Source organism: Malus domestica, chromosome 15 (assembly GCF_042453785.1).
Source record: "Malus domestica chromosome 15, GDT2T_hap1".
Classification (NCBI taxonomy): Eukaryota; Viridiplantae; Streptophyta; class Magnoliopsida; order Rosales; family Rosaceae; genus Malus; species Malus domestica.
In genome coordinates, this window is record NC_091675.1 from 36,202,623 (window position 1) to 36,229,077 (window position 26,455).

General features: G+C 38.3%; 1 protein-coding gene across 4 annotated transcripts; it reads right to left on the bottom strand.

Moving 5' to 3' along the window:
• Nucleotides 1-1,248: 1,248 nt before the first annotated feature.
• LOC103401708 (uncharacterized) lies at nucleotides 1,249-26,455 on the bottom strand. 4 transcript variants are annotated; one of them, XM_029095266.2, is made up of 26 exons: nucleotides 26,249-26,455; nucleotides 25,832-26,022; nucleotides 23,519-25,750; nucleotides 22,244-22,319; nucleotides 21,175-21,297; nucleotides 20,555-20,801; nucleotides 18,651-19,127; nucleotides 18,390-18,575; nucleotides 17,959-18,255; nucleotides 16,954-17,598; nucleotides 13,307-13,706; nucleotides 13,081-13,199; nucleotides 12,682-12,858; nucleotides 11,824-12,012; nucleotides 11,061-11,621; nucleotides 10,893-10,952; nucleotides 10,468-10,796; nucleotides 9,840-10,272; nucleotides 8,521-8,988; nucleotides 6,934-7,050; nucleotides 6,716-6,837; nucleotides 5,902-6,634; nucleotides 4,709-4,963; nucleotides 3,066-3,248; nucleotides 2,349-2,690; nucleotides 1,249-2,152 (listed from the first exon to the last, which is right to left on the bottom strand). In XM_029095266.2, the coding sequence occupies exons 2-26, from the start codon at nucleotides 26,013-26,015 to the stop codon at nucleotides 1,403-1,405; spliced, it is 9,705 nt and encodes a 3,234-aa protein (XP_028951099.2). In that variant the 5' UTR covers nucleotides 26,016-26,022; nucleotides 26,249-26,455; the 3' UTR covers nucleotides 1,249-1,402. The 4 variants fall into 4 exon arrangements, with proteins under 4 accessions (XP_028951099.2, XP_028951098.2, XP_028951097.2 ...); XM_029095265.2 differs by having other exon boundaries at nucleotides 12,688-12,858; nucleotides 25,832-26,026; nucleotides 26,249-26,447; XM_029095264.2 differs by having other exon boundaries at nucleotides 25,832-26,026; nucleotides 26,249-26,447.

Genomic DNA, 26,455 nt, shown 5'->3' on the forward strand with positions numbered 1-26,455 from the left:
TCCAACCAAGAAGTGAAATCCAAACTCAAATAGGACACCAAACAAAATAGGTAACACAAACTTAATTTTTGCGTCATCCTAATTTTAAGTCGTAAATGCCAACAAGTAGCACATGTCCATATCCATGGTGTCGGGTGCTTTTCCCTTATTCTTGAAGTTCGAGAACTTAGGAGCGAGGTTAGAACGCTTTTGGGGCCTGGTTTCCTCCTTTATGTGAGCCTTGGCTCTATTGACCTTGGTTGGACGACTTCTCGTTGCGCCTACCACGCTTGGAACGGCAGTTCGGGCATCAATTTTCGCTATTGTGTGCTTCAGGCACAGCGGTCCCGCTAGTAGGTCGAGCTTGATGATTCTTCATCAATAGTTGATTCCACTTTTCAGTAAGAAGTCAAACAGTGATCAAATCCGAAAACTTAGTGAACTTCTGAGCCCTATATTGTTACTGCAAGACAATATTGGTCGCAGAGAAGGTCGAATAGGTCTTCTCCAGGAAATCCTTCACGGTCAAATCCTCGTTATAGAACTTGAGAAGTGATTAGATTGAACGAACTTCAGAATTGTATTCATTCATAGACTTAAAGTCTTGGAAGCGCAAATGTTGCCAGTTGTGTCTTGCTTTAGGGCAAGAAGATGTATCTTTGGTGATCGAAACGATCTGCCAAAGCAACCCATAAAGCTTGTGTATTTTCCTCAATGAGGTACTGGGTTTGCAGTGCATCATGAATGTGTCTTTGAATGGTATCAAAGCCTATGACTTCATATTTGATATATTCTTTTGATTTTTGGTGGCATAGAAAATTAATTTGAAGTTTATAGCAATAAAATTGTCTTTATTGCCATTCCAACCACCATTGCTACAAACACCACTCTCGCCTCAACCACCATGTCTACTACCGGTCCACCCCAACCAGCATTCAAAGCGCTGACAACCCCCTTCCGTTGATCTCTTCTTCCCTTCGTCCTCTCTACAAACCACATGCATGCTGACTTTGAGCCAGCCCCAAGTCGAAAACCGATATCTTCTTCCCCTTTTCCGATTGAATCCTTGGTTGCCAACGCCTTCGTCTGGTAGGTCCTCATCTTCGCATCCGAGATCGGTTTCACCAGATGATCCGTCTTCTTCAGCATCGAAAAATAGGCCATGTCAATGTTTGGTCATGGAGATTGGGAGGACGAGAAAGAAAGGAAGTTTAGGGAAAGGGGAGGTCGAGGGTAAACGGAGTCGGGTCTATTGTTAACAATTAAAGATTTAAAAGCAATTTTGAATTTCATACCAAACACGTTTTTAATAGGATACAAAACATGCCATAATTTTCTCGCAAACCTGTTAAATAATTTACAGACAGAGACTCTCCCGAATATACAAAATCCTACTGAGGTTTGAACTAATGAAGTGAGTGACTCACATTAGCGGGAGATAGGCACCACCATGACCTTTCCTGAGTACAAGTGGTCCAACATTGTCCGGAACCCTATCTAATGCGTTCATGCATGCATCAATGACATCCCCAAAGCCAGTAGCCACAGTAGCCAGTTGTAACCGCAGCTTCAAATCTCTCGTCCTTCTCAACAAGCATCTAAACGACCTCCCCAGATACTTGGCCCAGTCAGCTGGCAACCCTCCCCCCGTTAGCCAAACCGAGAGTTGGGATTGGTCCCCTCTCGCTGCCACCTCTGCCCTATAAAATCTTGCTAGATCAGCAAGCATCGAAGGCTGGAGAGGAAGCACGGCCACAAATTCAGCCACAAACTCTTCCATTACTTCTGGTTTCAGCATCTGGTTCCAAAGTACCAAAGCCCACTCGCTTGGCTGATTAAGGCCATAGGCTTCAGCAACAATGAGGGCTTCTTGAAAACGAGACTGTTCAACAAGGGCCCGCCTGGCATTGGTTTCCGAACGGTACAGCCACTGGAAGTCAGGCATTCGAATTTGAAGGGACACAAGGGAAGCCTGAGCGCATGCAGCGCGTGTTTTGTTGCCAGCATCGATGGATTTGTGAACTTCAGCAGCTTCAATGTAATACCGCATAGAGTCTAAAAGATCTTCATTCTGATCCTTGTCATAACGGCCAAACCACTGCTCAGATGACTGCTCCGCTCGTGACTCTAAGAGAGCAGCCGTTTCATGTTTCATGTCAAAATGATTGTAGACCTGACAAAAATGGTATAAAGATAACAGCTCTTGTATTAGATAGCTGTTCAGAGGCATATGTAGGCTATTAATTTATTTTATAGCCTGGATTAAGGTGCAATCCAGTACTAAAATATCAAACACATAATTTTCCACGCAATTTACTGTACCACATAAGCCGTAAGGGTCACAAGAAATCAAGACTGCATATACTAACCATAGCAAAGGCATCAAGGTCATTTGGATTGAAATGCTTGAGTGATGTGAGAACAGCCATTCGAAACCCTCTAACAGCCTCAGCAGTGCCAGCACTCGCATCTGCCGCAGCAGAATACTTCTGAAGAAGGAGATCCAGTTGACCATTTTCTATCAGAATTCCAAGAATGAAATTGAGGGCATGGAAGTTTCCTACTCCAGTTATGAGACGGGCCAAACATGAAAAATCACCCTCAGATACATACGCTTCTACCCTAGTAGCTGCGAGGGCTACAAGAACATCAACTCCATCAAGGCAAGATGATAATTTGTAGAAGTGGTGGGACAAAATTAGAAGCTCAACCTGAAAACACGATTGAAGGCCAAAAAAGCATTAGCGCTTGAACATGAAAGATGGTCCAATTAACCGTATCAATAATTGATCCTTTTCAATAATCTTCCTGTGTCCACTCTCTTAGTTTCCCCTTCTCACTCTAAGGGACCCTCTGGGTGGAGTCATTCCAAATTAAGGCATTTTGATGACATTATCAGGTTTAATTGTTTGCTTAGACTACTACAATCCACATATGCCAAGATTCAAATAAGAAGAAGAGGAAGACAACAAATAGATTCAATACGTTATGCTTTGATTGTAAATGTTCAGCTTAATATTGTCGGGCTCGTTGTTTGACAGTGTAACCTTTTCAGACTCAACAATAACATCAAGATATATCAGTACCTCACAGGCATGTGGTACTTCTTGCCCGGTAATAACCAAACGCATCAATGCATGTCCAATTTCTTGCTCAGAAGAGCAAAGCTCTGCCCACTTCAAGAAGTCTGAAAATCTCCACAATAAAGGAGCAGGTCCTTCTTCCTTTTGAGAATCCATATACCCTCCACGATGAGCAGCCAATAAGCCCTGAAACATAAGTTTGACATACTTTTAAAGCCATTTTGTTGTCCAAAATGTAACTACCATTAGGTAGAACATACTGCACAAAGCGTAGTCAAAATCCAAAATGAAACTATATTCCAAAAGTGAATCATGTACGTGTTCATATACAGGTGAAGACTCGAGAAATACACAAGCCAAATTTAAGCTATTTTCTTACTAATAAAAAAAATTACATAGAAAATGAAAAATTAATCACGCATTAAGAAGAAAAGTGTAAATCTTCACCCTGAAAAGAAAAATATTTTTATTAATACCAAAGACAATTATGAAGTGTCGATATTGTATCCACAATCTGAATATCTAGCTTAAAGTAAAATACTGGACCTCTCAAATAGAGCTTAGTTACAAAAACCTCAAGACTTGAAACCTAAATTCATTTGACAGCTGCTAACACAGTCATCATTATAGAAGAGCTACATTATACGTTACATAAAATATTAAAAACTATACTGTCAATGGTTAATAAGTGGTTTGATATTTGAATTTTCAATTTTTTGCCTACACATCTTGTATACCAACCAAATTGATTATCAATTACAACTCTGGAGATTTCCTAACAACAAGAGTTATTGTAAAAAATTTGATACAAATACGATACGGTAATTGACAGAGAAGGGATAGATGGCTTGTCTTTGCTTTCTTTGAAATCAATTCATTACCAAAACAACTGGATAACATGACACCCAGAAAATAACCAATCAAAATTGAGGAAGAGAGAGAAGAAAAAACAAACACCTCCTTAGGAAGAAAAATTTATAAAAATCTAAAAGATGAAAACTGTTGAACATACTTATTGAAGGGGAACTATAGATAGTTCAATTAGGGTTCAGAACTTGTGTTGTGTCTTCTAGACTGTTTATTGTGTTGTCGATTAAATTACTGTTGGCACACAAGAACCATTTTTTTTTTTTTCAGCTAACGATTATATAGACTATGGAAGTGGTTCAAGTAGAGGTGACAACAACAATGGTAAAATATAATTTGCAGGATATATAACCAACTTTCTAGATTCACAATTAGGCGAATCATGCCTGAAAGAGAGACGCGGGGGGGGGGGGGGGGGGGGGGGGGGGTGCCATGGTATACACACAGAGTATTTTGTATTGGCAAGTCACCATTTCTCATGTATTTATATATACCCTTGAAGGAAGTTGAGGTTCCACCCGAAAACCAACTGGAAATTAGGGGAGTGGCCCAACCCCTTACAAGCACATGGAAGGTCCCTTAATTCCATAATGTGGGATTCATAATCTCAACAATACTACACGTTTTGCATATGTATATGGATATACACAAAGTTTCTGTTCACAATGAGAACAAATGTGTCTAACACCACGAATGCTGACTTCATCCCCCCAACCCCCCCAAAAAAGAAAACCAGCTGAACATAAAACAAGCGAACAAGTAAATATTTTTAAACAAACCTTTAGAAAGGATTCTGCAAGAATTTGAGCAATACTGGCCGCTGGCATTGAATGAGTTCTTACAAGGAGATGCGCCTCCTCAAATGACTCCTGTGCTTTAAGGGAAAGCAGCTGTAGTAATTCAATTGGCTGCTTATCAAATGCCTCGGAAAATGAAATGCCTAAGATGGTTGCGGCTTTGGCGACTGCTATTATCTTCTTACATATTCCACGCCCACAACCTTCAGAAAGATTGGTTGCAAGACTCTCCAAAACCTTCGATATTCAGAATATCACGTTAATTTAAGGACATTAAGTGCATCATCCAAGTAACCGAAACAATATTGGGTCTCTGTTAGAAGAGAAAGAAGGGGTAGACCACAAATAGCCATTAAGAAAGCTATTGAGCTTGAACTAAAAGTTCCAAATTAAAAAACCAAGTATTTACTTGAGCCGTGCTAGCAACCAAGTATTAGCTCAGGTGCTCAATCAGTCAAAGTCTTTTGATTAAGTCACACGTCCCATTTTTTATATTGCTTTTGTTTCTTGTTTTGAAAACTACTTTTTTCTAATTAATTACAGAGCTGCAACTGAAGTCCAAATTTTATTTTATTCCATCTTCTTCAAATCGTATGATGGAATAGGGTCCCCAAAAACTGAAAACAGGGGAAGCTGGCAGCACGGTAAGAATCAGAAAATATGCTCCGATGAAGTAAAAAGCATAAACATGTTGAAACATGTTGCTGGAAATAAAAAAGAAATATAGACAAGTTGACCAGTACCAAATAGAGCTTCCAATAAAGAAAACTTTAGATACCCATAATCCCAGAGAATGAATTAACCGACTATTCCAATAAATCAGGCGCAAGAAGTTGCAATTCAGGATGAAAAGTTTGATGGGAAATTCCACGCTGTGATGTTTGAAGAACTGAGGGTTGAAAAGAAAATCAGTGGCAGCTCTGTCATTATTTAGAAAAATCAGTCTCTGAAACAAGGAACAAAAGCAATGTAAAAGTTGCAGACGTGGCTTAACTAAAAGCTTTTGCCTGATTTAGAGCCTGTGCCAGCATATGTTGCTAGCACGGAATTTATACTTTATACATGTGAAGAGAACATGAACAAAACCAAAAAAAAAAACAAAGAAAAAAAAAGAAAAAACATAGCGTGCAAGAGAAGGAGAGAGAGATGAGAGAAGGGCAGATTTGCAAAATAACCTGCACTGGGTCAACTTGATGCTGTTCATTCAGTATGTTGTACGATTGCATAACAGAACGCACCTCCTCATCTAGCATTGATAAGGATACTTTCTTACTTGAAGACATTCCTGCAAGTTTCAATGCAGCATCCACAACTACAAATTCATATGGGATTTTATCTGGAGATAGCTTATGCTGGAGTTGCTTTGCAGCTGCTATTTGTCCAAATTCCAATAAGGAAAGAACAGCACTTTCCGGCTCTGCTGGTCCTACCCCTTCCTCCCATCGTGAAAATGACATTTCCATTTTTATGTTTTCGTCCTGAGATTGTAAATCACTTCTAACGTTGGGAGGGTTGGAACCATCATGAAGATCAGTGTGCTTCTCTACCGCATCAAGTGGTGGCCGTCTTAACAGCCCGTACCCCTTTGTCCTCCGCTTTGTCTTTGTACTCCCCCCTGTGGTCATTGGAAAGCTAGTATCTAATACATAGTTCTTGTTATGTGCCTGGTTATTTTCTCTTGGATCATGTTTCTCAACCGTTCTATTCTTAAATGTACCAACATGATTGTCCATTTTTGTTATTAGACATGCAGTCCGGTCAATAATACTGGAGCTATTTTTCATAATCGGATCACGACTGGAACTGCTTAAATTGAAGTCTCCTTCATCCTTAATGTGTGCTTCTGATTCTACTGCCAAGAGCCACACTTTAGTCTCGATTTCTCGAATAAGATGAAGTGGATAAGCTCTGGAAAATTGATTACCCCAATTAGTGAAGTTATTAAACAAAGACATAACAATGAAATAAAATGTGTTGTATGTAACATACGGACTGGACAGGGTTATCATCCCGCTTAACCATTGTAGAGAAAGCAGCAACAGCTCATGAAGCTCTCTAGCTGGAAGATCTTTTTCCAAAGCTTCTGCATGTTTCAGGAAAAATAACCCAGCCTGGAAACCACATCGTAGCAAATAAGCTCACAAAATAAACAACAGACTGTCAATGAATTTTGGTTCAAAACTGTTTCAAATAGAAGGACAAAGTACCTGTAAAGCTGGGAAAGAGTATCTGATGAACAACGTTTGGCAATGGCCCCATAATGCAATTCTCTCCTCTGGAACATCCCAAAGAAACTCCTTCCATTCAGCTACCATTGATTCAGCCTAAATTGGTAAACAGTAGAAAACAAAAAGGAGAAAGAGGTCAGAATATTCTCACGATTTAGGTGATGCAATATTACCATGTTCACATTCCTTAACCGAGGATCACATTTTGACCAAGGGAACCTAAAGCATACATACATATTACAAATTTTGAAGAAAACATAAACAAAGAAAATACCTGCAACCAACCTTACTAGATAATCAATCACTATCTGTCAACTGAATAATACTGATAGCTAACCCATACCTTTCCTAGTTTCCTTCTATAAATTATAGTGTGCTTAGGATAGATGTGACCTGAAGAACGTTGGGGTTCCACCATAAAACCAATTGACAATATGGGGAGTAGCCCAACTACTTATAAGCACATGCAAGGTCCCTCCTTCCTCCAAAGTGGGATTCACTCTCAACACGCCCCCTCACGTGTGGCGAATTATCGAGCCTAGCTTGTGGACAACACAAAACCAATTGGCAATATGGGGAGTAGCCCAAATACTTGTAAGCATAAGCAAAGCTTCCTCCTTTCCCCGGTGTGGGATTCACTCTCAACGTGACCCATACAGTACTGATGCGTACATGAGGTATCCATATGCCCTTTTAAACCTTTTTATTTTTCTCAAAAAATAGTCATGGTTCTCAGTAGATGGGTTGCAATGTGCAATATTGTCAAGGAACTATCCAATTTTTGGAAACTAAAAACAGGTATAAATAAGATTAGAAGGTGCATCCTCTCCTATTTCCATACTATTTAATTGTTTATTACGGCGGATATCCAGGAAATATAACCATATCTAACACCAATCAGGCATCTGTAGAAACTTACTAGAGACATAGGTTCAAAAATTTTCAGACCCTTGGGAGATGCTATATGTATACAAGAATGTAGAATAATCACAGTTTCAGTTAAGTTCTCCTAAATAAAGTGCCTATCAATCTCAACATGTTTAGTAATACCAATAGCATCCTAATTGTGGCGACATAGCTTCATTGGATCCCTATGAGCAATACTGATAACTGCCTAATTGTCATAACACAGCTTCATCGGGTCCCTATGAGCAATCTTCAAATTTCTTATTGAGATCTTCAACCACAGTAGTCCACACACTGTAAGGCCCTAAATTCTACTTCCACACTAGATCTGGCCACAAATGACTGCTGCTTACTCTGCCATGTCACTAAATTGCCACCACCAATTGCAATACCCTGTAGTTGAGGTCTAAGTTATGAAATAGAACAGGCCAATCAGGATTTGTGCAGGCCTCTACTCAAAATTGTCAAGCTTCAAAACAAAAGGCTTACCAGGGCTTATTTAAAGTATCAAAGAATGCAGAAATCAACTCAATTAATATAGTTTTACCAGCCACCAACCAACTAGTCTAGCTGCAGCTCAAAGTCCAAAACAGTTGTTGCACAAATTCTACAGCAGTGGCTAATTGCACAAAGTCATTAGTATTTAAATTCAAAGAGTACCTGATTTTCAGTTACACGATGAACAGCAGATTTCCAAGGTGCACCACTGGCCTCCAACTGTCTGGCCCAGTTCCGTGCCTGCTCCCAGTGCCTGTTATTCTCCAGTCCCGTTGCAAGGGAAACATCATCTAAAGTCTCGCTCCCAAGATGTAAAATGTCATCCTTGCGTAATAATGGCTCTGCTAAATTAATTTTCCAATAAAGACGTCGGTAGTATGTTGCTGCGGACCCTCCATCTCCAAAATCAGTTGAAGCAAGCAGTTGCAGTAAACATCTTTTCTCGTAAGGAGATGGACATGTCAAAAGCATTGAATCTGCAGCTTTAATGGAGGTGAAGCTGATCCATGATGTACCAATATGCGCTTCTCGTCCAACATTTACTGGCAGGCGTGTTGATTCTTCTTTAATTCGGGCAGAAAATGAACCCAAATGCGCTGAGGCTTCAGATAGGCGCATTTGTGAAAATGCCTGAGGTGGGAGAAAAAATTTATACATTGTCATACCCATCTATTCAGTTCCAGAAGCAACAGGATATCAATTGAACAATGTCAAAATCTTTATAAATTAACGAAGACCTTTCAACAATATTGAACGAATCCCTTCCATCTAAAAGACAGTAAGAAAGACAATAAAAATCCTTCAATATTGATAATAGCACAAGGTTATTTAATCTATGAACAAGTACGCATTCATGATTTCTATCATGCTGAGAAAGAGTAGTAAAGCATGACAATGTCAGCGCACAGCTTGATAGCTCAAACTTCACCAGGGATAAACCAAGAAATTCTAACATAAACAATGCAAACCATATGCCAATTGCTGATCATCGGAGACAGATATGAACTGTCCACACATACTAGCAGCTCTAGGAGCAGCACGTTGCATCTGACAACATAAAGTCTCAAGTACCAGCAACTAGACATCCTTAAGGCTGTGTTTGGGAGAGGGATTGAGGTCTAAGTTATTAAGAAACGGATAGCAAAATGGTAGAATGAGGGATTAGAGATGCCCTCCATGAGCATTACAAGGGCATGTGAGAGATATTTGTAAATGACTCCTCCCAAGTAGGAATTTGCAAATCAGGCATTACAAAGGCGTGCTCATATCAGGCATTTCTAATCCCTCCTAACAAACATTTTCTAATCAATTTCCTACTAAATTGACCTCAATCCCTTGGGAAATCCCTCACTCAAACATAGCCTAAAAGCAAAGGACGGGAAAAAAAAATCCCTCTGAAATAGCCTATTGAAAGGAGGAACCCTCTTCAAATGAAAAATCACAGATGGAAGGGATTTTTTATTTTAATTTTATTTACAAACCTGGAGAGCACGTATGAAAGGTAAGAGAGAACATGACGGAAGGAACATTTCAAATGCCCTTAACAAAGGCAGGAACAAGTGTTGCTCACAAAGCACTGCAACCATCTTGGACAGCAAAGCAGGCCCTTCCTCAGAATCACTGGAAACATTCATACTTTCCCCAAGTTCTATCTTTCTTTCCCCTTTAGAAATAAGGCCCGGGGAATCAAATATATTTGCACGTGGAAGAGAATTTGAAATATTAGAAATTGAAGCATCTGAGGGATCTCTTGAGATGGGCTCCAAAAGCCGCCTTCGTTTTGAATTTTTCCTATTGTAATGAAAACACATGCCTTTACTTCCTGCTGGAAGGGAATTAGTAGCTTCCACGGCTGCTCCAACATTTCTTGCAATTCTGGAAGCAATATCATTCACCTTAATAGAAGAAGTTTCCCTGTGGAGCATAAAGTTGCAGTCAGAAGAAAAATAATGCATCAGTAATGACACCTGAGAAATTCATATCACAAAAATATCTAAACCAAGTGCGGAGTCAGTGAGTCTCAACATAAAAATATTCATATAGATATAGTTTTAAATGAATACACAATCCAGGAAGCATCATCAATTGTATATGAATATCAGCACTAACCTTGCAGCAGTAATTTCCAGCCAGACTGTTAGGCAAGATATTGGAGACACATCTGAAAAGCAAGAGGCAATCATTGCCAAAATTGACCAGGACAACTCCTTCGCTTTCATCAAAATGGCCTCTCCAGGAAATTTCTGCTTTTCACATTCTGCTAATATTCTAAAGAGTTCGACCGGGACACAAATGTTTTCTTCTGGAAAGGACACTTCGCTATTCTTTTCTGTAGTATCTAAATACGAGGAGGAGCTAGCTTTTCTTCTTAACTGCATGCCTTTCAAAACTGTTGAAATATGAATTTTGAGACGTGGATCACTAAACTCCTTTGATGCCTGAAAAATTATATAATGAGAAATGGTGCAATATTATTAAATATCTGGTTCACATCAAGATTGTATAATACGTTTTAAATTAGCAGCAATATATACCATTTGGACCACCGTATTAAAAGGATATCCTCCAATCTGAGCTTCCGACAAAAATCCGACCTTAAAGAGACAAAAAGAGGAAGGAATCCAAGTTTAAGAAAATTTATATTCACAAATCAGATTCATTTTGTAATTAATGACAATTATGATATGATAATATGTACAAACCCAATCGTTGTCTCTTGCCAATACAGAAAGGTATTTTGTACTCAAAGGAAGGTGATGCATCTGACAAAAAACTGTAACTAAATTCCAATGATGGCTTGCAGCTTTCTGCTGAGATCTTAACTCCATTCCATCACCATTGCCACTCAAAAGCCAAGAACCACATGTCTTTACATCCACCGTTTGAGGAAGGCTAGCTTTTTCCAAGTGATGTAAAACAAGCATGAGAGCTCGTGAAGGTTGTCTACTAGCAGCTACATTTGGAGTACCCTTTTGCTTACCATTGCTTGAAATATCCTGGTGCAGATATTCATCTGCGAGAGCTTGAGCAATAGATACCGTTATATCACTTTCATGGCTAACTGCATGAAATTCAGAACTCTTGGTTGGAAGTTGCCGTAAGCTCTCAATATTTTCATTCGATTTGTAAAAAGAAGATATCCGTCTCAAGGCTGCAATGTCTATGCGGAGCATGCTGGCAGAAAAGCCACAAACCTCCAGGAGGAGAGCACATGATGCCACCAACACAGAATCCTCAAAATGCATAATTGCAATTGGCATGACCTACAATAGAGCAGAATAACAAACTTCAAAGCATGATCCGTAGTAAGCGTTTGACTTTAATCTTTTTATGAAAGCGAGGGCTCAGCAATAAATAAATTTAGACCAGAAGAAAATCATCCATAATACAAAGTTAAATATTTCTATACCAGTAATTATCATTCACCAAAAGTATGACACTGGAATAGAAGAAACTAAAACTTACAGATGCAAGAAGAGACTTTTCACTTTCTTTTATAGGTCCAAGAAGTGTTTGAACATCTGCTTGAACATTTGTTTGTCCATGCGCTTGCCTTTCTGACTTCAGTTTTTGAACTCTCGCAGTAAGTAAATGATTAAAAGCTGCTAGTGCACGTCCACGATGTAAATGGTGCTCCAAGCCAAGTGAATTTTCCTGGAGTCAATAAAACTACTAAGATGAGAGGCACAACATTGTAACAGCACCTGAGAAGCAATAAATAGGGTTTTTCTTCTTTTCTTTTTTCTTTTAACGTTTCAACAAATATATATTTGAGCAGTTGTACAATGGTATCAACATCATCAAAATGAAATCCTACAACTCCATTGTGTTAACTCAGAAAGAACAGTAATGCAACAATTCAGTTAAGAAATTATTTTAAAAAGATATACCCACAAAAACAAACATGAATAAATGAAGCAATAGAATGAATAACCGATTCCTCAGCAAAACTAAAACAAAAAAAACAAAAAAATAAAAAATAAAAACCATTAATCACAGCCCTTTGCTCTTCCATTTTAAGAAATATATTTTGTAGTACCACTCAGTAAAATATACATCTACCATTCAAATTGAGATAAAAAAATGAGTCAATAAACCAATTTCCCCCAACTTCACTAGATTAAATACGACAATGCAAGCAAGAAAGTCTAATTAGTAACTAGATGACAGATAAGTTGCAGTTCAAATCACAACAACAACCAAGCCACTGTGGCAAATACACGGTCAAACAAAACTATCTTTAACGGCTAATATTTGATGATGGAAGCTAAAATTAGTCTGATATGAGTAATATTAATAATTGTTAACACGAGAAAAGCATACAGATACCCCAAGCGCAGAATTATAGAGTTCCTCCTGAATGTGTTTTTGGATGGTAGCTTCCAAGGAGATTGCGCCAAACTCAGTATCCTCGTCAGCATTTATGAAAAATTCTGCATCTCTGTGTAACAAACCTTCTCCTATTGGCAGACCTGACACTGTTTGCCATCCAAGAGGACCCTGCAATATCATGCAAGTATATGATACAACAACCAAATCCAAATAAGCATACACCACTAACAAGTGATGAGCGCAGGAGAATCTGTATGGAGCAAATAACATGCCATTTCAAGTCACAGTTGACCAGAAATCAAGAGTAAAGAGAAATTTGTGTGTGTGCACAAACGTGCCCATAAATAATGAAAGGAATACATTGATACATGATAAACAACAAAACAAGACCTGCACATAAAGCTGAATCAGTCTCCGTAGAGGCTTAGGAAACCAGCATGGCAGCATTTGTCGAAGTGATGTATCACATCCAGAAGAGAAAAATATTTTGCAGCGCCAATTTATATAATCTGAAAGAGTTGAATTGGAAAAATTGTAAATAGTAAATAACAACGAAACAAATTATCAAGGAACTAAAAGTGCTTTACTGCTGCAAAACAGGGTAGCTAAAGCTTACCATTATTTGCCTTAGGCCCCCAAAAACTGGAAATGGGATCATGCCCAAAACATGCTGATACAAATGATTGCCACAATGTAGGGAAACGCTGAAGAGTAGGCCTAAGATTCTCTAGTGTGCACTGGGCTGATGTGCTGCTATGCCTCGTTACACTACCACTACTCAGACAACTTTGAACTGGGACAGAAGCATACATTAAGGTTGCCACAGCTGCCAATTCTGCCCCTCCTTCAGAAATGTCATCAACGGTACGAATTATTTCATCCATCTCTGGAACGCTTAGGTTACTACCAGGAACTAGATTGTGTGACATGATCGTGCGAGCATTAGAAAATGATGCTTCATACTCGCACCCCTTTACCCTAGAGAGGAGCAACCATCTTGCCCATTCACAATCTCCCTGTATGAATGCATTGCAGAAAACATATGAGACATGCATGGTGTTTTTGACAATAATAAGAAGGTAAGGGAGAAGTCAGAGGACTGCATATATGATATATTATCAAATAGAGCTCATGAAGCAATTTAGAAGAGTGGCAGGAAAACAACTCTCCATTAGCCTAGGTGACTTCTAACACTGCTGCCTCCCCAATGACGGATGAAACAAGAAAATTGGCACAGAGGTTAAAAATAGAAAATATCAAGTTTTGCAACATTTATTCCAAAATTACACAATAGTGAACCGAAATCATAATGAATTGGAAAATAGGGTCGGTTTCTCATGCAAACTACGAAGTACTTCACAACTATCCAAAATAGTTTAATAGACATAAAACAATCGTGGGCACAGCTGTAAAGTGATGTCAGTCAAATATGACTCCTTAAAAAATAAAAAATTATAGAATCCATAAATTAGCTTTGTTGGAACAACCAAATGCTGTGGAGGAATTAAGAGGGATTTCAGTAAACTACTTATGAATAGAGAAAACATTAGTTCAGTAAACTACTTATGAATAGAGAGAGAACATTAGTCAGCAGATTATCAAAAAATGGATATCATATTTTATCAACATTAGTGGTGTTTTCCAATATTTTAAATTTCCTAAGTTTCTCCTTGAGAATCTAGATTTAAGGAGAAATCTTGATTTTGAGAGTATATGTGGTACACCTTGTTCTGTTCCCCTTGCCGTACAATCTAGATTTAAGGAGAAATCTTGATTTTGAGATTATCTGCAGTACACCTTGTTCTGTTCCCTTTGCCATACTTTCTTTCACTTTATATGAATGCCTTGTTCCTTATAAAAGTAAATACATAAATGAGCTCCCCCACACCCTACGTCAGAAAATGTTTTTAGTTTTTTGAATAACCCAGGACTACACTTGTCAGCTTTCTGACACATCTATTAAACTGGGGCTCACAGCCAAACCCTATAAAGTCTGGGGGCAAGAAACTTTAGCGATTTCTAGATAGGTGCTTAAGGGTTTAGAACCTGACACCACATCATACTTACCAGTGTCAATGGCATAGATTTGTTGTTTGTTGTGGATCATGGATGAATGAACTAAGAGAACCTGAGGAACTTCAGAAGAATCTAAAGAAATAAGTGTTTGCAAAACTGTAACGCGACACTCTCACCCACCCCACCTCCCCCAACCAAAAAACAAAAAAAAAATTGTTATGAGAGGGGGGAGTAGGTGGAAAATATTTGGTAGAGTCCGATTTGAGAATTCTTGTGAGCTTCGGTATTTCAGTGGGGCTACTCTTTTCCTGTTACCTGTCTGATTGGAACACAGTGTCTTAGAGTCTTGTTCTTGCTGTCTTATATTTAGACAAAGTTTTTTAGTGGCTTTTCTTTTTTTTCTTCAAAGAAGCTTTAGACATTGCAATTCAGGTCTTACAGGCCAGAGGACATCTTGTCAAAAATTTCATGAGGTAAGGTAATTAAAGATCTGAAGCAAGGCCTTTACCCCATAAAAATATGTTACCAAAAAAAGGATCTGAAGCAAGGGATGTTGTGAAAGCTTCTACACCAATTATTGCAATTAATACAGAGGTGAGGCTGTTTGACTTTGCTGAACTGAAATTTGCAATGCAGTCATCAGTACCAACATATTAAAATGTACACACAGATTTTAAGGACCTTGTGCTTTAGAAATTGGAGAAATTAAATTTTTTTTAAATAAAGGGGTGACTGAATTTGAAATTTGCCTATTTAGTTTTATTTGCTGATTTATTATGGTCTAAGGAAGAGCTACTGGCATCAAATAACTAGAAGTCACAGGTATTCAATGATTTGAGCTGAATGAATTCTTTAAATACGGAGTAATGTGCAAGTACTTAGCTCTGTGTAAACAATTAATGGTTGACTATGAAAACTAATAAGGGTTTCAAGGAACTATATTGAATGGGGTAATCATGTCTAGTGTTATCGGCTCATCTGAAAATAACGTCCTCTTTTATATAAGTTTGGTGGTTTTGATGTAGGACAATTGATACAGAAGCATCTAGAAAGTCCCAAGGCTACTTTCCAGTTGACATAGACAATAAGAGATAAGAAAGTAGGACAACTGATGCAAGATCTCTCAAGCAATTAGCTAGATAGAGAACAATATAAGAGACGCTAAAGTATAAAGTGAGATATCAGGGCACACCCCTTTATAGAAACACTTGGTTTCATTAATCCAGAATTTACTTTCTTCATAGGTTAACACTTGGTTTCATTAATCCAGAATTTACTTTCTTCATAGGTTTCAAATGGAACTACTTAAGACTCCTAAGAATAGGTAAAAGACTCATTTATAAATTATAATACAAAAAATACTAGAGACACATCATATAGTAGTAAACTCTTAGAAAACTTCAATGAGATTGAGTTTTCATTAGACCAAATACATTGACTACTAATAACTCTTGACATATACTCTTGGATTGACTTTTTGACATTTTACAATGGCAGTCCTCTTTCCACCAAAAAAGCCTCGCTGTTGGACTTCAGCCAGCAAGCTTAGTCCTGGGCTTCCATACAGACGTTAACCAAACTGCTGCAAATGCATCTAGTTACGTATTTAATGCTGTAATGGAGCAATAATTTCTAAAATCTAGGCTTTATTGATGTAATAGGTCTTGTCAACAATACTAGAGAAACATCATATAGTAGTAAACTCTTAAGATGCACCATATTACTCCTCTAATGGGCACCATGGGGTTACAATTCCTTCTATTTATAAATAGAAAAAAGTTAATTGCATTTTATCACTAAACATCTAACTGTAAATGTTAGGGACCAAAAAATGAAACAAATTGCATTTTATCACTAAGCTATCTATGGGTGGGGGACCTTCAAAGTCCCAAGGGATTGAAGCCAAATTAGTAAGGCATGGACAACAAAATGTAAGATAGAATGCATTAGAAAATTATAAGGGCATGTGAGAGGGTTTTGCAAATAACTACTTGGAAGGAGTCATTTATAATCTCTCATACATGTCTTTATAATGCTCATGAAGTTCATTTCTAATCTCCTCTAACATATCCTAGTGATTTGGAAATCCCTCTCCCAAATATAGCCTAAAGTGATACAAAGTGCAGTCAGAGGTAGACATAACCAATGTAATAGCATAAACAAAATAACAGCCAATAGAGTAGATAAAAGGAAATTCTGTTAGAGTAGACCAGCTTTGAGAAGCTCACTGCATATCTTTAAACTTACCGCAGCTTCCTGTAATGATGCAAGTGAATTATTATCTTGTAACAACTCATGCTGGTCCAGGTAAAGGTCCAGAAGGTATGGCAAGTTATACTGCGCACAATGATGTATGAGTAGCTTATGCAAGGCTTGCAAGGTCCCGACATGAAATTTTCCACATTCATGTGGAAATTGAGGGACTGATAAACTCTCAATCTTATCATCCTTGGAAGGCACTTCACATTTGCTAGTAATGAAGCCAGAACGGGCAAGCAGAAGTAATATATCAGCAGTGCCTTCCCAATATTCCTTTAAGAAAATAAAGTTTCTCGCAAGTTTCTCTTGCATCAGCATCCTTAACCATATGGAGCACATATTATTACATGAAAACCTGAAAACTTTGATTTCTGGAACATCCATGCAGACAGCATCCAATTCTTCAATAGAGCACAGGTAAGCACCATAATCAGATCGCCTACTGCATCCAACATTTGAAACAGGCTGTAACCCATCCAAGCTGACTTGGAGGCTTCCAACTGCTAAAAATTGTGGTGGAATAAGGTCCAGGAGTCTAGAGACTTGCTCCCAGTCGCTGTGGCATACATGGTACTCAAGCTGTGATTCCCACAACACATGCACACCCATAAAAGATGGCTGATCCAAGACTATCTGTATTAAAATAAATTTATAAGCTTATAAAGTTTAATCAATCAGGGTTTTTCCAATCATGGAAAATAAAAGAATTGTCAAGAAACACACAGGAACACAAGAAAAGACCTTAAAGATTCAGGGATTTCTAAAGTGGACATAGTTGATATTCTATATAAATCATATGTAATATATAGTTAAGCTCATTTGGAAACTTTTTCAACCATCATGTTCCAAAGAAGCTTAAATTCCAACCACAAATTCGATGGATTGGATATTACACTTGAGTTTCAGCACGTGTAGAACCTTTACAAAGACCAATTTGAAGTACCTATATCTGACTATATGTATATGGACACAGAAATAGGAAGAGTGACTTACCCGTTCAATGGTTCTTTGGTCATAGAAACTAAACCATACAGCAGCACAAGCCCAGTATCCAGCATAAGCACTATCTTCATCAACCATACGAACATAAGGATTTTCATTGACATTTGCCCATGAACCAAAAACAACTCCATCAATGTCATCGCACTCAATGGTAGAATTGTTGAATGCATGTGAATGCAACAGGCGCAAATAATATCTCTTAGGCAAACTTGAACTTGCTGGTATTCTAATGAATTCTTTCTGCCGTCCGTGAAGTGTTTTCCAGAAACTACTGCTAGGGTAAAGTCTCTACACCACAAAAGTTTAAATAAACAATGATAAGGTAAGTTTATAAACTGCAAAGGGAATCATCTGGTTGGTACTTGAAATCATACCAGATATGTTCGTAAGGTAAGAAAGACATGTAGTACAAGTCTACGTACCTCAATGAGGGATATCCTATCCAATATCTTCCACTCATATGGGCCCAAGTAGCCATATCTATTCATCTCTTCAGTGATTTGCACTCGTAAATATCTTCTAACTGTGCCAAATAATAACTGCTTGAGGCTAACTTCTACATCCTCTCCAAGCCTTTGCAATGTGGCCACAGCAAGTCCAGATTCACCCTGCAGGTCGTCAAGTATATTATTGCTGAAACATAAAAGACAATATCTTCATATAGCTAAGCATCAATAAGCTACCTTCAAAAATAGGTCATAAGCAATAGCTCTTCCAATATCACGGACTTCAGTGAAAGTATCATGAGGCTCTTTTCCAGGAACTGAATCTCTTGAACGATGAAGATGGAGTTGAAGAACTGCTAAGGGGAGACGACCAGTGAGTAAAGCATCATTGACTACTGCCTTGAGGTCTAAATTATCTATTTTCCAGCGTGCTATCATCTCTTTGGGGTTTTCCAAGGGAAGAATTTTCTTCTCTAAGAACCCCCCTCGTGGCACAAGAGATACTTCACTCAAATCCTCCGGGTCCAAATGCACTGCAGGATCCACAGGTGTCAATGCAAGATTCTCAGAATAGTTAAAGGCAGATGTAGATACAGGAAAGTCTTGTTGTTCTGATGTCTCCAAAGATACGGGGTCTACAGAAACAACTATCAACTGAGATTCATCCTGTGATAAATCATTGTCTAGTAGTGCCGATGTTTCCCCACTGTCCACCTGTAATAATATATTACTTACATTAATTGCAGTAAGGAAAATATGATTTTTTTTTTCCTAATAGGTTATAGGATAAAGAAACATTTATGCGTAAGAAAGGTAAAACAAAGTGGACCTCGAATGCAAAAGCTAATATCAGCTACAAGTACCAGCCTAAACTAATGAAAAACAACTTGACTATAGAGAAGCCTACAAATTACAGAACAGCTGCACTCCAATTTGAAGGGAATTACAGGAAAAAAGACAACTCCCACAACTACGATGCAGTAGATGACCACAGAGAAGACCAAAAGGGACCCTAGCTCATAAACGATCCAGCTCCACACCACAAAATGAAAACTCCTATCCCATTCTTTCCATGATAACCAAAATATCTGATATCAACCTCCCAGATCTATACCCCTCTTCATTTTCATGTAAGTCTCTATCAAAACACCTAATGGATTACCCGGCTCTCTTTGCTCCCTTATTGTGATTTGAAAAGCTAAAGTTCCTTTAAAAGTATGTGTGTCAGCTTGGATAATGTCTCATGGATAGTTAAATACCTATGCTTTGTTGCAATTTAGGTAACCCTTTGTTTCTCTTTCTCCCCATGGGCGTATTATGTGTAGAAAGGCTGCAGAAAGTTTGGATCATTTGTTGTTGTTGTCCAGTGGCTTTTCTTGTGGGATCAGTTAATTTAGGAGGGTTATATTGGTCCATTCATTTGGAGGAGGGTTATATTGGTCCATTCATTTTTTATAAAGAGACAATTTAATAAGTGCAGAAAAGGCAAACGAAGAGGGTGGTCCAGCAGACCAGCCCAAACACCGCAACCACAACAAGCAACAAAAAAAAACAACTAAGAAAAAACAAGCAGCCTAAAACAAAAACACAGTCAGAGTAGGGACGAGCTGCCTTCCAATCTAAGCAGAGCAAGGAAAGCGATATTCCAGAGAACTCATTAGAAACTGTGGTCCTTAGGGCTGATAGAAACTTAACTTTATCCCATATCTCCGCATGTAACACCATAATCCTCAAAGATCCTTTGATTTCCCTCCATCCAAAAAACCCAACACACTGCGAAATATACAGCCGAACAAAACCCTGGGTTTTCCTCCCCATCCATGACGGAGAATGGGACTCACTGAAAAGAAGTTAACAATTCTTTGCGATACCCAAGCGATACCCATCTCCCTGAGAAGGTTAAGTTTTTTGGTGGAAAGAAAAGGAAGGTAGTGCTTATGGGAAAGGTGCGCTTTTGGGGCTTCCTTGTGGGCATCAGTAGCTTCAGAATTTAGAGTTTTCTTCTTTTATTATTTGGTCAAATTGGCCTAAACTCACTGGCAACATAACATGCTGGACATTTGGAAAGAACATTACCCTACATATATTGAAACACAAATGTGGTTCCAACTAAAAATCTGGAGAGGAAAGAGATGACTTACCAATTCTCTGTCCGGTCTCTTATATTTTGAACCAAGTCGAGATTGCAGGTTTCGTATTATCTCCAAAAATTGAGCCATCTCACGAAGTCTTCTTGAATTTTCCACTTCATCTTGTACCTTTTCTGGTAAAACTGGCAGAAGTGAAAGCATCTGGGTCCTATCATATTCATATGCATCTTTCTTATGTTCAACCAACCAATACTTACGAATCATTTTGGTTGCAAAGCAAGTTGCCAACGCAAGAAGCCTGAAATACAAGAATGAACAAAATAAGTTCCACAAGCTTAAGTATAAAGACCATTGTAAACATATATATGAGACATGTATGGTCATTCCAATCATATCATATACCAAAAAGAAAAGGCAAGCCAGGCAAAAGGTGCACAAAGAATCAAAACCATGAACAATTCTTGGATATAAAACATCATGTGTCCACAACACTTCAATTTGATTAGCAGTATTGAACAAATACATGGAAATAAGATTAGTCGCTACCAAAAACATTACCCTTAAGGTCTATTTGAACAGCTAATGTGTCATTTCGTTACTTGAGTAAGAAATGGAACAAAAATAGTACTTACTCAGAACATCCACCAATGCAAAATGGTAACTGAACCTACCTTGATGCAGCAGAAACCTCATTATCATTGCCAACTTTATGAAGCATCAGATACACAGCACCAAAGAGTAACCTTAATACTCCTTCTTCTGCCAAATTGACACCAACAAGCATTTCTAATGATCTGTCCAACACCAAAATGAATGATTAAATATTCATGATAAAGGAATGAGAGAAGCATTCATTCTGATTTTTGTCACAAAAAGAAGCAGATGGTGAAAAAGAGTTGTTGAAGCAAGATTGGTTATCAGTTCAGTTGTCAGCTACGAGATTACCAGAACTTGTTAAAGCAATTTTCTTTGCTACATCAAGTGTAAAGGGGCGTAATCTTACTGTTTCCCCTCTAAAGGGTCTTAGTTTACACATCCTAGTAATGTTAATCCTCCTATTAATTTGTACGTTCTGTCAAACAGATTAGTAAAGGCAAGTCACCCACGTCAAACAATTAAAAGGTGAAAAAAGGAATAAAAATATGTTTCACCAAACACAACAGCTGCAACACCTCCACGATCACACATGACAGGGGATATTGCCCACCCTTTTGGTATCCCCTTTGTTGTTACCAGCTGTGAAGTTGCTGCGTATTAAGTTGTACAAAGAACATAATTTTGAGTCCTTTGATTACACCATATATTGGTTCAAATGGTTGTCATGTTATACCCAATTTGTTTGACTTGAGGTAGAAATTGAGAAATCAACATTGCTACATTGTGCAATCCCTTGGTATGAATATATCAATTTGAATTATCATGCACCAGAGTGAAATTTCATTCAAACTACAAGGGTACAAAGTGTAAATGACCTTGAAAAGAATGCAGTTTTGCCAGTTTATAAATCATGTGGCTACCTAATTTGTGATAATAGAAAACAAGTTTTTACATATTATCCTACAAGACCTACCTGTTTCAGAACCTTCTAATGCCCTACCTTCAGCATATGTAATGCAGAAATGTACAGAAAAACATATTCAAATAGCATGATCCAAAATACACAAGCAAGAATCACAATGCAGAAGATCATTTTCCATAGGAAGCAACAACAATGCAGAATCTAAAAGTAGAGAATCACACCGTTCTATCTCATCAAATTTCAAGTAGTCCAATGCCAACTGAAGTCGATGCATCCGAGATATTTTCAGGTTCCATCCTGACATGGCATTGATTGCTCAGAATTTATTTCAACATGCCTTGAGATGCAGAAACTCTATGAAATTTCCCATATCCGATATATTTCTATAAGAAACAAATAAGAAACCAAAAGAAAAAAAGTTGGTCACGTGACCTTACTTGTATTTTGGTCTTTCTATAATTACAAATTTACAAGTTACAACTTGGTTTTGCAACGCCATATTAAAATGCATCTATAATAGCTGCTAACGTACTGCTAATTAAAGACATAAGAAGTTAACACCATGAAACACTCCATTAAGTAGGTTGGTCAAGGAGTTGTATTTGATATGGGGTTTGGTAGTTGAAAGGGAAGAAGTGGATATCTCACATTTGTAGTTTGTGGCACAACTCCTTTTCCTTTCTAGGAGGGATCAATTTAGTTGTTAATGCTAGAAGATTTAAGTACTGTGTCGGTGATGATAAATAAATGTAAATGGTCAAATGAGGGGATAATACAAAAGGAAAAGTAGAGGATTTATACATGGTCTTGCGGTGTGAGGTTGGTAGATGGCCTAGGAAGGTAAAAGATTGGAAAGTTTCAAGACAAACCTATTTTTAGGGAAGGAATATCAGAAGGATGATAAAAAATGGTTAAAGAGATTTTTTTTTTTCATACCATGGAGAATTAACATCTAGTATAAACGTATGTCACACACATGTAGCATGTATACAGAAATGTCCTCACAATATGAGACATTTTTATTTTCTAATATGCAGCAATTAATTTACTTTTTTAATTATTAATCTAGAAAAAAACTAGAGGCAGGTCCTAATTTGTTTCCTTAGCCTTGATATAGCAAGCTAGAGTTGTGGTTCATTATTGTTTGTTTGATTTATTAACCTCCCAAAAAAATGATAAAAAATTCTTTATTCCCTCTTTGCATAGTTATCAAACCACTGAGAGTACATTCTCTACATATGCGAATAGTTCGACCTTGATAGAGAGAAGAAGCATGGTAATTTAAAATATAATGCATTAGTGGTCAATTAACCATTTGTCGGCTGACCATGAAACAGTTATAAGTATAACATGAATGCAAATCCGGCACAGTAGTATGGACACCAAATCATAAAGGATATGAGGTTAAAAGATAGGCTTTCTCCTACAAAGATTCATATGTGGTATAAGCTATATAAGGAAAAGCTAAAGAGTTATGCAGAGAACTAAATCCTTACCGTTTTCCAAACACAAGCGATCTGCCTCTTCAGCACTTTCATAGAGATGGACTCTGTCCAAAATTTCAACATTCCAGGGTGACCAAGGCTGTTGAGATTCTTTCATTTCCCTTGTGCTTTTAACTTGATCTCCGGTGCCTGAATTGGTCAACTGCCCGCACCCAATAACTTCAAGAGGAAGAAAATTTGATGAGACTGATACAGAAGGAAGCACTACTGAAAGACCACTTTCTGTTACCAAATAAAAACATCCCTGGAAAGTGCAGCCCACTGCCTCTCCAACAAAAGCTTCTTCCCTTCCTTGGAGATAAAACATTTCACACCGTGTATTCAAAAAGTTGTCATCACAAACTACGAACTCAGCATGCAGATTGAGATGAACAATGTGAGAACCCTTCGGGTTCATCATATTCCGGTTCTTAACAAGCCGAGTAATTCCTAATGGAGAGAAACAGATAGGATCATATTCCCTAAACTTTTGTGGGGGAAGAAAGATCTTGCGCATCAAGTGTGGCTTCTTTTCAGAGTAGTAAGGCTTCTGATCTGTTAATTTTGAAGCAGAAAATCTACCCAAAAATGAGCTGGATCCCTTCCCTTCTCGCTTACCATCCAACTCTTGGTTTCTAAGCACATTACTTCCACAATCATCCAGGAAAGAAGATCTGTCATTTGTCATGGATTGAATAATAGAATTCTGTGAACCAAATATGTTAGAATATACCCTTTGGTGACCTATATCACAACCACCAACCTCCCAACCACCCAACATGCCTAGCCCTTGCTGCTGAATATGTGGAAGTAATTTCTCATTTTCATAATACATACCCGGTATATAGTCACCAGCTGAAATCACATATATTACACCATAATCATCAACAACAGCTATTAGGGAGGTATGTGAAGCAGCAATCAACCTTTTAAACATTCTCCTATCAGAAGAATCACCATGTTGCAAAACTCTTTTGTAATCAACTCCATCAAATTCAGTACTGTGTTGCTCAGAACCTAGAGACAATGCTCCTTGCTTATGAAAATCCAACTGAGGGTTGAGTCCTAAAGTCTGTGAAATACCTAAATGTGCAACATACTCACCGGACATTACTCCATAGAAAACAACTAAGCCGGATGCATTTAGACAAATAAGAAGGCTATCAGAAAACTGGAAGTCTGTCCATTGTACCACTGAGCCAATATTTGGACACTCGTCAAGCTTCACTGAGGAAACACACTGAATTCCCCGCCTATCTAATCTAGCAACTAGAAGTACATTATTTTTCTTAGTATTTTCACTTTCATCACTAGTATTCAAAGTTACAGGATCAACCTGTGTGAAAACAAATCCAATAAAGCAATGTGAATTGCTTGAAAACACTCTGGAGCACTTGTATAAACAGTTCATTCCAAAACCAAAAATATTAGACAAAATTTCAGATTTGAAATGCGGACCAGATGAAGTCAAATGTGTATTTATAGAGTTATCACTCTCTGACTCGTGAACTGTTTCCAGGGTGCACTCATTTGACACTGAATCACTGTTAGAAGGGAAGTCCAGAAATGGTAAATTACTATTAAACAAACCAAATGAAACGACTTTTGCAGAGCAAGGAAACAATATCTTTTCTGGGAACTTGGTCAACATGTTACCATTGTATTCAACAGTTTCAACTTTTGTCAGAAAAGATTGCAACCATTTCTTAGAAGCAATGCCTTCTGGCAACTCGTCGTTCCCAGGCACATTACATTTGTTATGGGGACTTTCACTGTCTCCATTGGCTCTGTTTAAATCAATATTTCCAGTGGCATTAACACTCAAGCTGGTAGCTTCCTCCACCACCATATTTTCAACTAAGGAGGCAGAAGGCCCCCATTCCACCCACCTCCCCTGGACATACTCACCATGCAGTGCATTCCTGTCAACATCAGTGTTTCGGGTGGATTCAACAAAAGCATGTACCACCAGACCTTGCTTGCCAGATACAAACAAAATTTCACTAAATAAAGCATCCTTGTTCTGATCATAATTATCCTCACAGATACCCCAAGCCAAAGAGTTAACATCACCAACAAAAGGGTAGTTTTCGGATCTTGCAATTTCCCTATCAAAGGTGAAATCATTATCAAAATCTAGAACTGAATCATCCCCTATTGAATCTGACTTGCCAGGGGGTGTCAATGTTTGTGAGCAGAAACCAGAGCCAGTCTCCAGATTACTACTACCAGTTGTAGAGTCCCCTGCAGTAAATTACAATAAGAGAAATTAAACCCGGTAACAGAACTGGGAACTAGCAACACAGTAAAGGTAATAGGAATCACCGCTAAGTAGAGGAATAAACAAGGCTTCGGAGTGGTAAGAAAGCAGTAACAATAGCTGTCTCGTTGGAGAAATAAAAGCTTGGCGAAATTCGGAAAGGTTTAGGTGGGCAAGAGAAGGGCCCCATCTCTGTAGCTGCAGAACAGCAGCCGCAGCAGGTTCTTTATCAACCAATGACAAATCCATTGCGATCCTTCCTTCAAGTCGACAAATCAAAATCAGAATCGGAACTTCAATTTTATGTTTATGTTTTGGTATAACACATACACACACAGAGCACAAGAAAATCACACTCCTCTATGCATCAAATTCTTCTCCTTTTTAGGTTTTGGTGCATACAGCAACAGGTATAGGATCAGGATCATCAATTTTCAATCCAACATGTATGTATCGATGACGAAAAAGAAAGAAAAACTAACTTGTACGGTACGGAGCGTAGCGGTCTTCTCAATCGCCGGCCGGCATCGTTTCGGAAGGACGCCGGAAAATATTCTCCAGGAGGTGAGATCTTCAATTCCCGAGTCCCGACCGAGGAGGACAGTTTCTGGTTTTTGGAGCTTTCAGGCAAGTAGTGAGCGAGCGAGCCAACCCAGAATCCGAAGAAGTACAGACTAGCGTGGGCATAA